General features: G+C 40.7%; 1 protein-coding gene across 4 annotated transcripts in view; it reads right to left on the bottom strand.

Moving 5' to 3' along the window:
- Positions 1–14,583, bottom strand: part of KMT2E (lysine methyltransferase 2E (inactive)) — a 117,068-nt gene that overhangs the window by 5,268 nt on the left and 97,217 nt on the right. For all 4 annotated transcript variants that reach the window (XM_034766242.1, XM_034766232.1, XM_034766258.1 and 1 more), the window contains 2 exons: positions 12,677–13,243; positions 6,635–6,933 (listed from right to left, as the gene is read on the bottom strand). In XM_034766242.1, the coding sequence (XP_034622133.1) occupies positions 6,635–6,933; positions 12,677–13,243 (866 nt within the window). The remainder of the gene's footprint in view (positions 1–6,634; positions 6,934–12,676; positions 13,244–14,583) is intronic.

The following is a 14,583-nucleotide window of genomic DNA, read 5'->3' as shown; positions in this document are numbered from 1 at the left end:
AATCATTATTATATAATGAATCAAAGAAGAGGGATGTTGATAGAAAGCAGGGTATAAAAGGGTGTACGCAGACTTAAGTTTTTGCCTTTGTTTGTGTATAGCCTTGTTTGTATATACTCAGCGAGATCATTGACTAAACATAGCTCAACTGATTACTAGGGTGTGGCACTTTGTACCTATGCTGAAATAAACCTGTTCCTTGGGTCTGAACTCTGGAGTCAGCAGTGGTTTTTTCTGCCATCACCAAGCAGTATTTGTCTGCTTTGCTAGGTTTGTAAGGTAACCTGTAGGCCTGGTTGGTAGTCCAGAAAATATACTTTAAGGTCTCTAATAATGCTTAATGGGGAGAAAATTAAGCAGCATCCAGTGCTCAGACTAGTACTTCTTTCTATCCTGTTTTCTCTTCCCCCATCACTCTATTTCTGCACCCCAGCGTCTTCCCCCAGTTCTGCATGTCTGGGCTGCTCTGCTATCTCTGCAGCTCTTGGAGGTGGATTAGTATTTTAGCACCACATGATCTGGTAAACAATCCCTCTGTTCCTGCTTGCTGCCAGACTCTGCCTCCACAGCAGCAGACAATAGCGCTTTCTTTTACTCCCATTCATTTTCCTATTTTAACTTTTCTGTCCAGTTTTCTTAGGCAGTGTTCTCCCTCCTGGTCATTCTTCGTCCTGCTGCCTGGGTCACTTAACCCCCCCTGAGCCTCCACTGCAGTCTCTCCTTGCCGGCTCAGCAGCCAAGAAAGCACTCGGTAAAATCCAAGTAGTGCTCTATATGTAAGGTAGGCTTCCCAGGCAGATGGTGAGTTGCACCCAGACTTCTGTCCCTAACTGCGTTAGGTCCCAGGGCTACAATCTGGACAGACAAGTGAGGTCTTCTACCCGTCAAGGCAACTGCGACTCCAACCAGGGGGAAAATGGACCAGGAACCCCAGAGTGCAGAGCAGGAAGAAACTCCAAAAGCAAAGAGAACTCCGCCCACTCAACTCAAGGGATCGTGCAGAACACTCCTTCCTGAGCCAACCAGGTGGAATCTGACAAAAAATTCCTCCCTCCAAGAGGGAATAGGATCCAGTAGGGGAGGATTCTGAGACAGACCTCTCGAGAGGGCTCCAAGCTCTAAGGAAGGCAAGTTACAAAAGGCCTCACCAAAGCTGCAGCAGAGCTTTTACGCTTCCAGAAGACACTAAAAAGATTAAAAAAAGAGAAAATCCACAAGATAATGTCTTCTGTCTCCTCCTCCTTCCCCACTGAGGAAGGTGAGCTGTCTGGATCTGAAACCTGAGCAGACTCCTGAGAATAAACCTCACCTTTCAAAATCCTCCCAAGGCTTCAATAGCCATTCACTCCTCCTTCAAGGAAGTGATGAAGAATTAATGGAACAAGCCTGATAAGGGCAAACATGTTAACAAGAGCAACCTCGGGCTCTATAATGTTCAAGAACCAAAGGGCTGTATTGCTGAGATACCAAAGCATGATGCACTATAGCATCCTCCCTAGTGGGGGAATTCTATCCTAAGGAACCCATGGATAGAAAGATGGGCTTTGAAGCCTCTTCTGTCACCATCTGAGTGTCCCTGGCAGCTACTTGCTTTGCAAGAGCATCTCCTTCCTGGCTGGAAGATCTCAAAGCCCTTAAGGACAGAGATCACTCCGAGTTTGGCTCCAATTTAAAGAGTCTCCCTAGCAAAAGCATTTATAGCTGATGCCTCAATGGATTCACTCAGGTTCTCAACCCAAGCCATGGCTTCCAGCTCATTAGCCAGGTGCCACCTATGGCTCTGCCAGCGTGGATAAAAATCAGTGATTTTTTAAAATTATTTAAATTATAATTTTTTCTTTTTAAAAATAAACCTGTTATAAATGAAATATGAGTTCAATACAAAATATGTTAAGGCCTAAACTTATTATAATTTCTTAAAACATTTAAATAAAAATATACTGACTCCATGAGGCTATCAAAAACTTTGACTTAACTTTTTTCTATATAAAGAATGAATCTGGGGTGAAAAGTATGCCTTTTGAGGTCAAGTTTTATAAATATGGCATAAAAGGTCATGTGCTGCATTAAGGGCTTGACCCTCGGAGGGACCCAGAGGCTGTGCTACTAGATGCAAGAGACTAGCAAAGTCATCACAGGCGTTGGGACCCGACCTCTTGAGTCCCAGACACACCATCATATATATCATCAAAATCATCCACTGAGCTCACCTGAATGGTTTCATATTCCTATTTTTTACCTGAGCGCAGATTGGCTTAGTTCTCAAATTATGAATATTTATGACTCCATACACCATGGAAACTTGCTCTCCAGCTCATGGAAAAACAATGAAGTTGATGTACCCCAACCATTTAAGGTTGTTTTGTTTAATAAAAATAAATTTTATATGCTGTTTTGTGTGTTTAATTAAATTCCAGTTACAATCCAAATATAGCTTGACACAAATAAAGAGCAAAAAGTTAATTATCTAGTAAATAACCAATATCATTCACCATTTTCTAACATACTAAAATGTACAATTAATCAGAATCTAAAAATATTAAGTTCTACCACATCCATTCTTCATCCACTCACCCAGCTCAATGACCACATAAAACAATCTGATCCAGAAGAAAATATCTCATCTGCATATGGAAGTGATAGAAAGTGTTCCCTCACAACAAAGGTGCTCTTGGTTCTTACTCCATCTTTGTCATTGTACAGAAGTGCAAAGGGGGTGGAATCAGAACTATTCTCCATTTCAAAAGGCTCAAAACAAGTGGATAAGAATATAAGTTTTGGAGGGAGACCCTATCTCTGTCCTAGGGGGAATTCTTAACTTCAGTAGCTCTAGCAGAAGCATATCTCCATACCCCCATCATAAAGTGTCACTGCAGTCTTCTGAGGTTTGCCTATGGCAGAAACATCATTGATACCAAACACTCCCATTTGGCCTGTCCTTAGACCCCAGGGTTTTTACAAAAATGTTGGTGGTGATAATAGTGAGACTCAGGTTGAAGGGAACTGCCCTTTTCCCCCTTCCTGGACGACCAGAGCTCCAGTGCAGTAAGCAGTGCACAGGGCCACATCTCGGACAATGAATCTCCTTAAGGCCCATGGTTTCATCATCAGTGCCAAGAAAAGTTCTCTGGTTCCATCCAGGAATTAATTTTCTTGCTCTAGAGCTGCAGATACTAGATTTCCAACTTCTAGGACTCCTGGTGTCCTGGATAGGGATCATTCCATGGTCAAATCATGCATCAGAAGTCTTCAAGTCTTCATATTAAAGGTGTAGGACCACTCCCCAGAACACGAGAGATCATGTACACGTTCTGACATAGGTGATCAATTCCTTACAATGGTGGTCAGCACAAAGCAATGTCTGCCCATCTGCCTTCCAGATCCTTTAGTCCTTGCAATTGAGACCACTCTGGAGGATTGGGGAGCTCATTTAGAGACCCAGACACCCCAGGAAACCCGGAGCAAGGAAGAAATGGCTCATAGCATAAACCTAGAGCTGAGAACAGTCAAGCTAGCTCTCCTAAGGTTCCTGCTCAACCTAACAATGAACCACATCCTGGTTCAATCAGGCAACATTACCACAATCGCATATTTAAACAACCACAAGAGAACTACACATGGAAGCAATGGAAATAATGAGATGGGTGGAACAGTTCCTCCTTTTCCTCAGAGCACTCCACATTAAAGGGCACCTGAACCAGCAGGCAGACTGGGTCAGCAGGTGTAGGGTCAACAAGTTCGACTGGTGTCTGAACCAGATGTTCAGCCCCCCCTTCAACCGAACGGTTCATGGATCATACAAACACAAAGAGGCCAAAATACTTCACCATGGGGACAGATGCCTTATCGCACAGCTGGCTCCAGGGCCTACTCTATGCATTTCCACCATTTCCACTACTGGGGAGGGTGGTCCAGAAAAGAAAATGGGAACAGGCAATGGTAATACTGATAACTCCTTTTTGGCCAAGGAGACCTGGGTTCTCAGACCTGATAGAACTGACACTGGAGCCCCCACTCCAGCTTCCGCAGAGATTGGACATCTTCTCACAAGGTCCTCTTCTTCACCTGGACCCAAAACAGCTTCAGCTAACAGCCAGGGTACTGAGAGATCTGTCCTCCAGAGGCATTAAGACATTGCTTCATTTAGAAGAGTAGAAATGCTAAAAGTGTACTTCTCTATCTTGTCCAGATTCAACAAAAGCCAAGTGCAAAATCCCAGAACTCCAGGAATACTAACCATTCAGGATTTCCTCTCAGAAGGCATAGATCAAGGCCTTCAGCCCAGTACCATTGTACCTCAGGTGTCTGCTATTTGCAGGAGCCTCAGACTCCCTGGAAGATTGAGCAGTCCGGTTAGCCAGACGTGTGGTCAGGCCACTCTTTACAAAATGGGACCTTTCGCTAGTTCTGAGCGTCTTGACAAGCCATCTTTTTGAGCGTCTTATGTTAGAGACGGCCTTTTATTTATCCATTGCAACTTGTTTCTTAGTAGCTGTCACATCCACCAGGAGAATGTCGGAGCTGCCAGCCTTATCTATACAGGAATCTTACTGCATGTTACATGAGGGCAAGATGATGTTCATGACACCAGAATCCCTTCTTCTCCTAAGTAAATTCCTCCTTCCGCGCTTTCTTCGTTCTGTCCAAAACCACAAGATCCAAATGAAAAGATGTGGCACACCTTAGATGTCAGAAGAGTGTTGAAAATCTCTCAAGCACACAGACTCCACACAAAGCTTAGACTCCCTATTCGTGCCCTTCCACCCAAAATGCCAGGGACTCAGAGCTTCCAAGTCCTTCATCACTAGGTGGCTTAGACAATGTATTGTGGAAGCCTACAAATCATCATTGGTTCCTGTGTCAGAAGGGATAATGGCACGCTCCATGAGAGCCTTAGCAACGTCATGATTGGAACAAGTGAGTATGTCCACTGGAAATCTATGAAGCAGCCACATGGTCTATAGCTAGCACTTTCATTAAGCAAGCACTACAAGGTGGACCTATCATCTTATGCAGAGGCCTCCTTTAGCAGGAAGGTGCTCCATGCAGTGGCTCGGAAATCAGAGACTTTCAAGTGAACTCTCAAAAAGGATGGTACTTCTTTCCTACCAAACTTTTTTTTCATAACCCTCCCTACATCTCTTTATTGCTTGCTACTTCCCAGATGTCCTGAATTGTCGGAGATACTAGGCTGCAGAAGGGAAAATTTCTTACCAATAATTTAATTTCTGCTATCAGCATCTCCCATTATTTTACCCACCTTGGATGGTTCAGGAGTCAAGAGTCAGATATTAAGTGGAATTGTTACCATATGACCATCTTCCTTGGTCTAATGTATATAGTTATTTCATTATCTCTGGAATATTTATTAATGGTGTTATGCAAGTTTTATAGCTTGGGAATAACTCATCTGGCAGCAAGCAGGAGCAGAGGGGGCAGGGCCAGACCGGATGGTGTCAAAATATCAATCCGCCTCCATGAGATGTAGAGAGAGGAGAGCACCCCAGAATTGTGGGACAAGCAGAAAGGAAATTATTGGTAAGAAATTTTCCATTCGCCCCGTATCTTCAGTTTTTGCTGGTTGACTGCTTTATCTTTACGGTTCTTCAGATGCATCCCTTTACATCCTAATACACTAACTGATGCATGATCCCCCATTGCAAAGTTAAAAATTAACTACTCCTCTAAAAACCTGCCTAAAGTTTTGTGAAGTCCAGCTGTGAGAATTCTGCTGCTCAACCGAGGCAGCCTGAGTACCTTCTGAGCAGAGGTGGATCTTCCTGCTCAGCTTCTCAGCCCATGGTCAGCTGAAGCTTTGGGGGAACTTCTCTACAGTAGGGAAATGTGACAAAAGTTCTCCATTGTTGCTAACACCAGATCACTATTACCTGTGCTAGCAACATTGGGAACCCTATTGTAGATGGGATGCTGCTCTGTCCAAAAAGTGTAGTTAAAAAATACTCTATTTTATGTGGAAAGTTACAATCTTGACCTTTCCTCCTGCCATCCTATCTAGGCTTTTATAATCCACAGAAACAAGAAATATTGATTTGTTTCACCCCGGCTAAATATGACTATTTACTAACACACCTCCTCACCATACTGCATTTTAAAATATTTAAGTGCTGAATAATCCACGTGCAAACTTTCAATGACAGGACCGAATGTGTATACATATTCCAATCACTTCCCTGAGGAATCTATTCTCTGTGATTGTAAGGAAAATGGAATTAAAATATTTGTTCAGTCATTTGGAAGCAAGGCTTCTGGCCAAAACTTATTTTTTATGAAGTAAATGTAGATTAGATATTCTGTTCAAACATGTATAATTTATGTATTTATAAATGGTATCCCATTGCCTTAGCTCCAAAGTCATCCAACCACAGCACACTAATAAAATACAAAATACAGGTTTGACAAAATTCGATTCTATAAAATACCCCCATATCTGTTACTAAAATAAACTGTTGCTATCAGGAATTCATGGCACTTACAATTTTACATAATGCATATGTAATATTTCCTAGACACACTACAAATTTAGAGTGAAAAATGTAGCACATTGCTTCTCCAATTGTCTATTTGGCAACACAAACACATTTTCTGAATTTGCAACCTGTGCTAAATGGCTTACCATTGAACTTCTGGTTCATTCTTCTCACTGGAAGAAGCTTCTTTAGTTGGACAGTTGTTGCCAGTTTCTTCTGGAGTTGTATTATAAACAGTAGCTGGCAATGGTAAAGGTAGGTTAGCAGTGTTATCAATTTGCTCCCCGTTTTCACCACTGTTATACCCATCATTAGCACCATTGTTACTGCTTATACTTCCTCCACCAGCAGCATGAGGAGATACGGTAACCAGAGAAAAGCTCTCGGTCTTGGAACCACTTTTTCTAGCTTCTCGTTGTCTCTTTCGGTATTCTAATAAAGACACCTATGGAAAAAACGTAAGAGGAAAGTTTACTCATTTTTCTTTACAGTTAACTTTGATTGCTGATAAAATTAAATTAAAATAAAATCTACAGAGCAATTCTCTTTAAATAACTTCAAATGGATATATCACTTGCATTGTCTCTAAAATATAAGCAGAGGTAAGTTAGTAGGGCTAATGATACTCCTTTCTGGAGATTTACAGAATGGTTTACTTTGATTTCTAGTGAATAGAACAGGAGTACAGGGAAAGGAAGCATGTATTTCTTACCCTAGGAAAATGGATCTGGGGCAGTGAGTGTGGGAAGCTCCCGCTATGCAGAAGCTGTACTGTTGTGGACTGCATTGTAAATACTGGGACTTCAAGCTACCATGTGATAGTGGTGGCCATTTTAAACTATTTTATTTTTCTGGTTTTACCCCAATGCATTTGCATTTAAAACAAAACTAAACAGCAGGCTGATGATTTGTTCTGATATAAAGGTGTTGCAAATCTTTGATTTGTAACACCCGTATTTGATTGTCATTATTTAAAAGAAAAATTTATGGAAATCTGAATTATTTCCAATTCATGCATTTTGTTTTCAATTAGCGCTTTATTATATAATAAAGGTAAAGATTTAGCATACATTATTTATTTCATTACTGAAGAACATGCTGTACATTAAGAATTTTTTAAAGTTTTTATATGTATTTGCAACTTTCGAAAGTCTCCTTAAAATATAATAGCAACCAATTAATTTTTAAACAGACAGTGCTTTTTATGCTTCCTCCTCTCCAGGAGGACAATCTGTGCAAAGCTGCTCTTAGTGTGCACCTCTGGGTTTGAAACAAAAAGCTGAAATACTAATATTAAGGCCAGGACAGTATTTTTTTTCATTAAGAAATCAGCCTTCTGTGCAAGTTAGGTTTAACCCCTTTATGCTTTCATGTCTATTACTGGCAACCTGCGCTGAGCCTTATCTTCATAAAACCCAAACCCAGGGAACAAAAGTGCCACAACAGAAAATGCATGAGATACTGGGGCAAATTCTCAGCTGGTATAAATTAGCATAGTGCCACTAAAGAAGATAAAATTACTGAAACTACACAGATTTACAACTGTTGAGAGTCTGACCAACTACATACACACACCCTATGGCCAAGATTTAAAAAAAAATAGCTTAAAATTAGTATCCTGAATCCATATTTGGGCACAACTGATTTTCAAAAATACTGAGTACCAACAGCTCCCAGTTAAGTCATTGTGAGAGAGGAAGAAGAGTTGAACTATGGACATCTCCATTAAGTTTGACAAATAGAATTAGGGCTTGTCTACACATAGAGTGCTCCACTGCGTCTGGTGAAGACGCTCTATGCCAACAGGAGAGCGCTCTCCCATCGGCATAATAAAACCACCTCCGCAAGCGGCGGCAGCTATGGTGGCAGCAGAAGCTCTCCCGCTGACATAGCGCTGACCATACCGGCGCTTATGTTGGTGTAACTTATGTTGCTCAGTGGGGTGGTTTATTCACACCCCTACGCGACATACACTGTAGGGTAGACTTAGCGTAAGTGTTGCCTTATCTTTCTTCATGTGTTTACTGTTTTGTAAATTAAGAGACATGGTGGGAAATTAGAAAAGACTGACCAGTGATATGACCCATCCAAGGAAATTACGGTCACTCAATTTTGAATAAGATGGATGGTCTCAGCATTTAGTTGACTTGCAAACAGTTCCAATGGTGAAGGCCTCGTATTTTTTCTATTAGAAAGGATATGAAGACTGAGGATACATTCTACCTGGGGAGGGAGTGAGACAGGGCAAAACTCCCTTCCCAATCCCCACACAAAATAACTAAACGGAATCCAGATATTCATTTTGCTTAAAGCAGTCCTTTAAACAGACATGGTTCAACTTTTGAAGAATCTAATTATGCAGTAACGAAGCTTGAGGTCATCAACGTCCTCTGCATGATAACAAAAGGAATGGTCTCTATCCATAACTGGGCTTAGTATTTTCTCCCCATATGACACAATTCCACCACAGCCAGAGGGTTCCTGTAGGTAGTGCACCAGTGATCTTCCCCAAAGTTGATCTGCTTTCCTAAGTAATTTTTCACCATCTCTCATTTTCATACTTCATTTAACAAATATTTGATTTTTCAGACGAGATCCCAGTTCCTTGATGTAAGAGCAGTATAACTTGTGCCAGAACAAGACCAGTTCTTGAGGGTATACTCCATTTTCTTCATCGGGAAGAAAAAGTCAGAAATGTATTATGTTCTAGAGCTGATGGAATCACAACATGTATAAGAAAACTGCTTTTCTGGACAGAGACCCTATGCTTACCACTCATTATAATGTTGCAGCATCTCTATTACCATAGTATATGAGTGTCTCAATCTTTAACATGCTTCCCCTCACAGCATTCCTGTGTGGTAGGAAAATCATATTCCCAGTTTACAGACTGGGAACTGAAGCACAAACTAAGTGACTTGCCCACAGTCATACAGGAAGTCTGTGGTGGAGCAGGGAACTGAAGTGTGGCCTTGTGAATCCCACTCTAGCACCCAAACTACTGAACCCTCCATATGTCTAACAAAAGTGTAATTTAATACATCAGTCCAGAATGTGGTAGCTGTTTCTTCAGGTTCACCTATGGTCATGAACACTATCAATACATGGCCTCTTGGTCTTCTATCTGCATCCAGAGCTTTCACAAACGTTCTGTTAATGATAGTAGCCAGTACGAGTATACACATACTCTTGCCTAGGTAATATATTAATCCAGACTTTGTTCAGCAAAGCAGTTCTCTACTCTGAAGATGCTCGTGAATTTAGAGATCTGAGAGCTTGTCTACACATGACCCTTACTATGGAATAAGGTATGGTTTGAATTTAAAGCAGAATAGTTGTTCTGAAATAACTCCACATGTGGACACTTATTTTGGAATAAGTGTCAACATATGGAATTACTCCAGAATAACTCATATGGACAAGCCCTGATCTGAGATGTACATATAACAACTTGGGAGGAGAGAGATATACCAGTAAGGAAAGACTTACCAAGATCTCCTTCTATATATACACATCATTATTAGGCTCTATTTCCATTATTTGGAACTGAGTGTTTTGTTTAGGTGTAGTCTCATCTACACATGAGGAAGATTCAGAGATTACTGCCCAAGGAATACAAGCATAACCCAATCTGTGAATAGTAAAGTGCAGATTCTGTAATCCCATCAGTTATGATGTCAGAGGTGAAGTCTGATCAGTCATCCTCTCTAGAGAAGAGTCCTCAAAATTTATGCAAGTCTTCTAGTCTGAGAGTTCTCTTTCAACTGGTGTTGAAGTTGAAATTAAGCATACATTTTTCTAGATTTGAAGGCAATCTAGCTCTCTTGACCTTTCAAAAGGAAGCCTTGAACTCCCATGTTGTGATACAGTTGACTAACATGACAGCAGTATTGTATACAAATTAATAAATGAGAAGCTCCATCATCCATGTAGAAGTCATTTCCTGGATTGGCCAGAATCTCTCCTAACCTCTACTCTTCATGTCAGCAATCAATAAGCCAGGTAGGCATTAGAGAACCTGTACATTTGGAATAGTCATTTGCAGTTCAAGGGTATAGCTAAATATTGCATTTGGCAATGTGTTGAAGGCCAAAGGTTTTGCAACAAAATGCACTGTATCCACAGAAACAGTGGCCGTTAAAGATGATACCAGATAAACATCTAAGGATTTTCTTGTTCTAGACTGGTGCAATCTTGTGGTCTGGAGGTCATTGTACCGTATCATGAAATACACATGGATAAAACCACTGTAAACTGGGTGCTTTAAGACTTGACATCTTGTCTTAGTTTTTTTTAAATTTTCCTTTGGGAAGAAGTTCCACTACAGAGGGGATAAACCATGTCTTTCGCTGATGCCACCTCAGTGTGAACTATCCTTGGGTTCCTGCATTTGGTAACATTTTGGAGTCAGCACAGTAAGTCTCTTGCCCATGTCTGGAAACTCTTAGGCTGCCACAATAATATTGAACAAGTACACACCTATAACTACTTTGATCTTAGAAGTAAGGTACTTAACTTGACCCCTATTAGTATGCTTCTACAAAATGGTCTTAGATGCCTCGATTCCAGTTTGGTAATGACTTTTCTCCTCATGACAGGAAAAGATTTTCCTGCAATTTTCTCTCAGGATGCTCTTCCTCAGTTTTTACGAATTTCTCTCTTTTTTGATACAGAAGGAAGAATAAAGAAATCTGATGTTTCTTTGATTTTGTGCTCTTTGGACTTTTTAGTCCTCCTCTGATTTCTTAGCTTTGGTGGGAGAGAGACAGGGATTGCAATTTTGTCTGCTTTTTTTGGAAATTTCTCTTGTGTGAAACTACATTTTATTTCTCATCAGAAGTTGAGTAACTGATATGGTAGACAAACCTTACACTACAGTGCTTCTGAGAACATTCCTCATCAGTGAGAGGAGGGGGTAGGAAATCAGCATACTTTTTTAAAGATGTAAACACTGATTTTAGGAATGTGGATGGAGTAGAGAAATCCTTTTGTTGCATAGCTGGCTATGCCTGGATTTAAAGACAATGAGGCTCACTTAAGCATCAGATGAGGATGAATGGCAGAGTAGTTGCAAGAGTTTATAGCTATTTGGCTTCAGCTGAGATCAGGTTCCTTCCCTTCATCTTCAAGGTGCCTTGGAAAGAAAAAGGGCTGTAGTGACATGACTGGGAACAACCATGCCTATCAATGTCACAGTAACACAGCTCGCCTTCAATATCTAGCTGCAGATATATCTCGCAATCTGAGCACAGCCTGGACTCGCATTTCCTTTTCCTGAGCTGATCTGCCATGTTGGAGGGGGTAAAAGAAGACGAACAGAGAAAAGCAGGAAAAACCCTGTTCATTACTGCCACAAAAAGTTTGAAAAAAGGAAGAGAAAATCTAGAATAGCTACTGACTATGGGGGCAGAACTTCTGGCAGGTTGCCAGGTGAGAGACACCGTCATCCCCAGTGTTCCTGTTCCCCATTCTGTAAGGAAAGAGGAGGAGTATAACTCAACACAGTAACATCTACCGAAGACATTACGCAGGAGAACTTTTAGTGCTGGTAATGGCTGACAGTTATAAATGGGCCTATAGCCATACATACCCTAAATGTACTGTAACTATTTCATTTAAATATTCTTTATAATTTAAAAAGGAGTAGTTTTGGTTAATGTCAATTTAAAATTTAGCTCAAAAGCTGAATTTTCTAAATGTACGATTTTTACAAAATCTAAAACCAACAGAACGGTTTCCATGAATTAGTTTCCCCTGAAGTAACTGCAGCACTAAAAGCCTTAAAGTAAAACTGATTGGTGTCAACTGATTTTCATTGTCCAAGCTGAGAACCAACAAATTAAGTAGTGAAATGTAAACTGGATTTTTAAAAGTCTGTTTTAATAAACTAATACTGTGAGTTTCTGTTTGTTTGCAACATATGATTTTTAAGCTGACAGAATCCCTTCAACTATAGTATTGTGATATTTTGGGATATAAGCAGGTATATTGATTTTCAGGTATGAAAATTAGAGGTTCCTTTTTAAAAAGGTAATCTGTTAATCATATAATGAAAATAATATCTGGATTGTAATGCCTGTAAAAAGTGAGCGATAATAAATTTGTTTTTATTCATTATTTTTCTCATAACAGTTATGTATGTACTGGACTATATAAAATAAATCATGAATGATGCTTAAAGTTGTAACCTTTTTCTTTTGTGGAGGATTCTGGGGTGTGCAATTTCCATCCATCAAGATGTCGTTATTGACAGTCCTTCCAAAGCCAGATGCAATTCCATCTTCTGAAGTACAAAAAACAGATGCTTCCATAAACATGCCTCTTGCATCATCTTGAATCAGGCACTTTGACTCACTTATTCTGAATCCACCTCCTACTTCCAACTGATGTGAAGGTGTCAAGTCCCTCAAATTAGAATTCATTGAAAAATTTACACCTGTCCTGTCTGGGCTTTTTACCCATGTAGAATAAATTGTACCCCGACCACACTGAGCAGTTTCTAGTTGGCTGTTAGAATCAGTCCTATCATGTGAGGGGGCTTCCAAGTTTTTATGCAGTGTACTTTGCTCAATAACTTCGAGTCCCAACTGAAGGTCTGATACAGATTCCTTTTCTCCAGTGCACTGCCTGGTGACATCGGTCCTATTCCTTGGACTAGAATATCCAATAGTCTTTATTTCTTGCAGGCCCATTTCTGTCAGACTGGAATTTCTGAAAGAATTTAGTGCTAGAATTGTGGATGATCTGTCATATCCCTGCATGGGAAAAAAAAAAAAAAAGAGTATATAGTAGATATTGGACTATTTTTTCCACAAGGTAACTTTTCTTCTTATACTATTACATGTAATATAATTGAGGCTTCACTAGTGACTGCATCCTTAAAGCAGAATTAAATCCCTTTTAGTTATGGAAACAAATGTTTTAAATCAGAATTAGACCATTTACTCTCAGAGGGCACATTTAAGAGACGCGTTCAAAATGATGACCCCCCCCCCTTTTTTTAAATGCCTTCCTTACTGCCACCTTAACACATGAACATTTAGGAAGAGAACGAAACAATCTCATGGACAGGCTAGTTAAAAAAAAAAAAATTATCATGTTTCTACTTTTGCTACATATGTTGATAGATATAACATTTTAATCAAAGATTTCTGAATTTGTTTGCAATGTTAAAATACCTCGATATAACGCGACCTGATATAACACAAATTCGGATATAATACGGTAAAGTGCTCCGGGGGGGCAGGGCTGCGCACTCTGGTGGATCAAAGCAAGTTCAATATAACGCGGTTTCACCTATAACGCAGTAAGATTTTTTGACTCCCGAGGACACCGTTATATCGAGGTAGAGGTGTACTGGTCTTAAAATTTTAAGATGTCAGCTCTTACGATAGAAAAAAAACCTCAACAGAAGCTGGGTTCCTGGTCCTAAAGAGCTTAAATCACATATGGCACTCTCCTTTCCAAATAGTGCTTCACCTAACAAGTGCAAGAGGGTTCCCTACTACCAGGCCCGCCAACAGGGAGGTGGGGGGGGGTCAACTGCGCTGGGTCCTGGTGATTTAAAAGGGCCCAAGTACATGGGATAGTTAATTTTTATTAAAAACATACATAAGATTAAAAAAAAAATCTGGTTTTTCTGCTGCTGCTACTCTGTACAGAGTGTCATCCCTCATTGTGACATTAACAATTTGCCAGAGCGCTGCTGCACCCTGCTCATCTGGACAGGGAGACTCTGAAGAGGAACAAGGTCCCTCTCTGCTACCAGATTTCCTCCCCCAAAGCTGCAGCTCCTTGCCAAAAACACAAGCCAGCCAGTTCAGCCATCCTAAGTTTCCCCCTTCGCTGCTGCTAGCACTGGCTCATGAACTGCTATCACGAGTGCAGGATGAGGGGCCACCTCTACCACTCAGCCAGGGAACAAGGTGCAGGTTTTCCCTCGGCCTTCGCCCCTTGTTGCCTCCTCGGAGATCTCCTGGTAGATTGGCACACCATGCCTGCTGTCTCCTTATTGCTCTGGGTGATGATGTCCCACAGCACCAGTAGCGCAAGTACTGTATTGTATATTTTAACTTTGTTGGTCATATTCAATTAC

The sequence above is a fragment of the Trachemys scripta genome, chromosome 1, assembly GCF_013100865.1.
Source record: "Trachemys scripta elegans isolate TJP31775 chromosome 1, CAS_Tse_1.0, whole genome shotgun sequence".
In the NCBI taxonomy this organism is placed as follows: Eukaryota; Metazoa; Chordata; order Testudines; family Emydidae; genus Trachemys; species Trachemys scripta.
The sequence above is the reverse complement of the archived record's forward strand: the minus strand, read 5'-3'. Positions and strand labels throughout refer to the sequence as shown.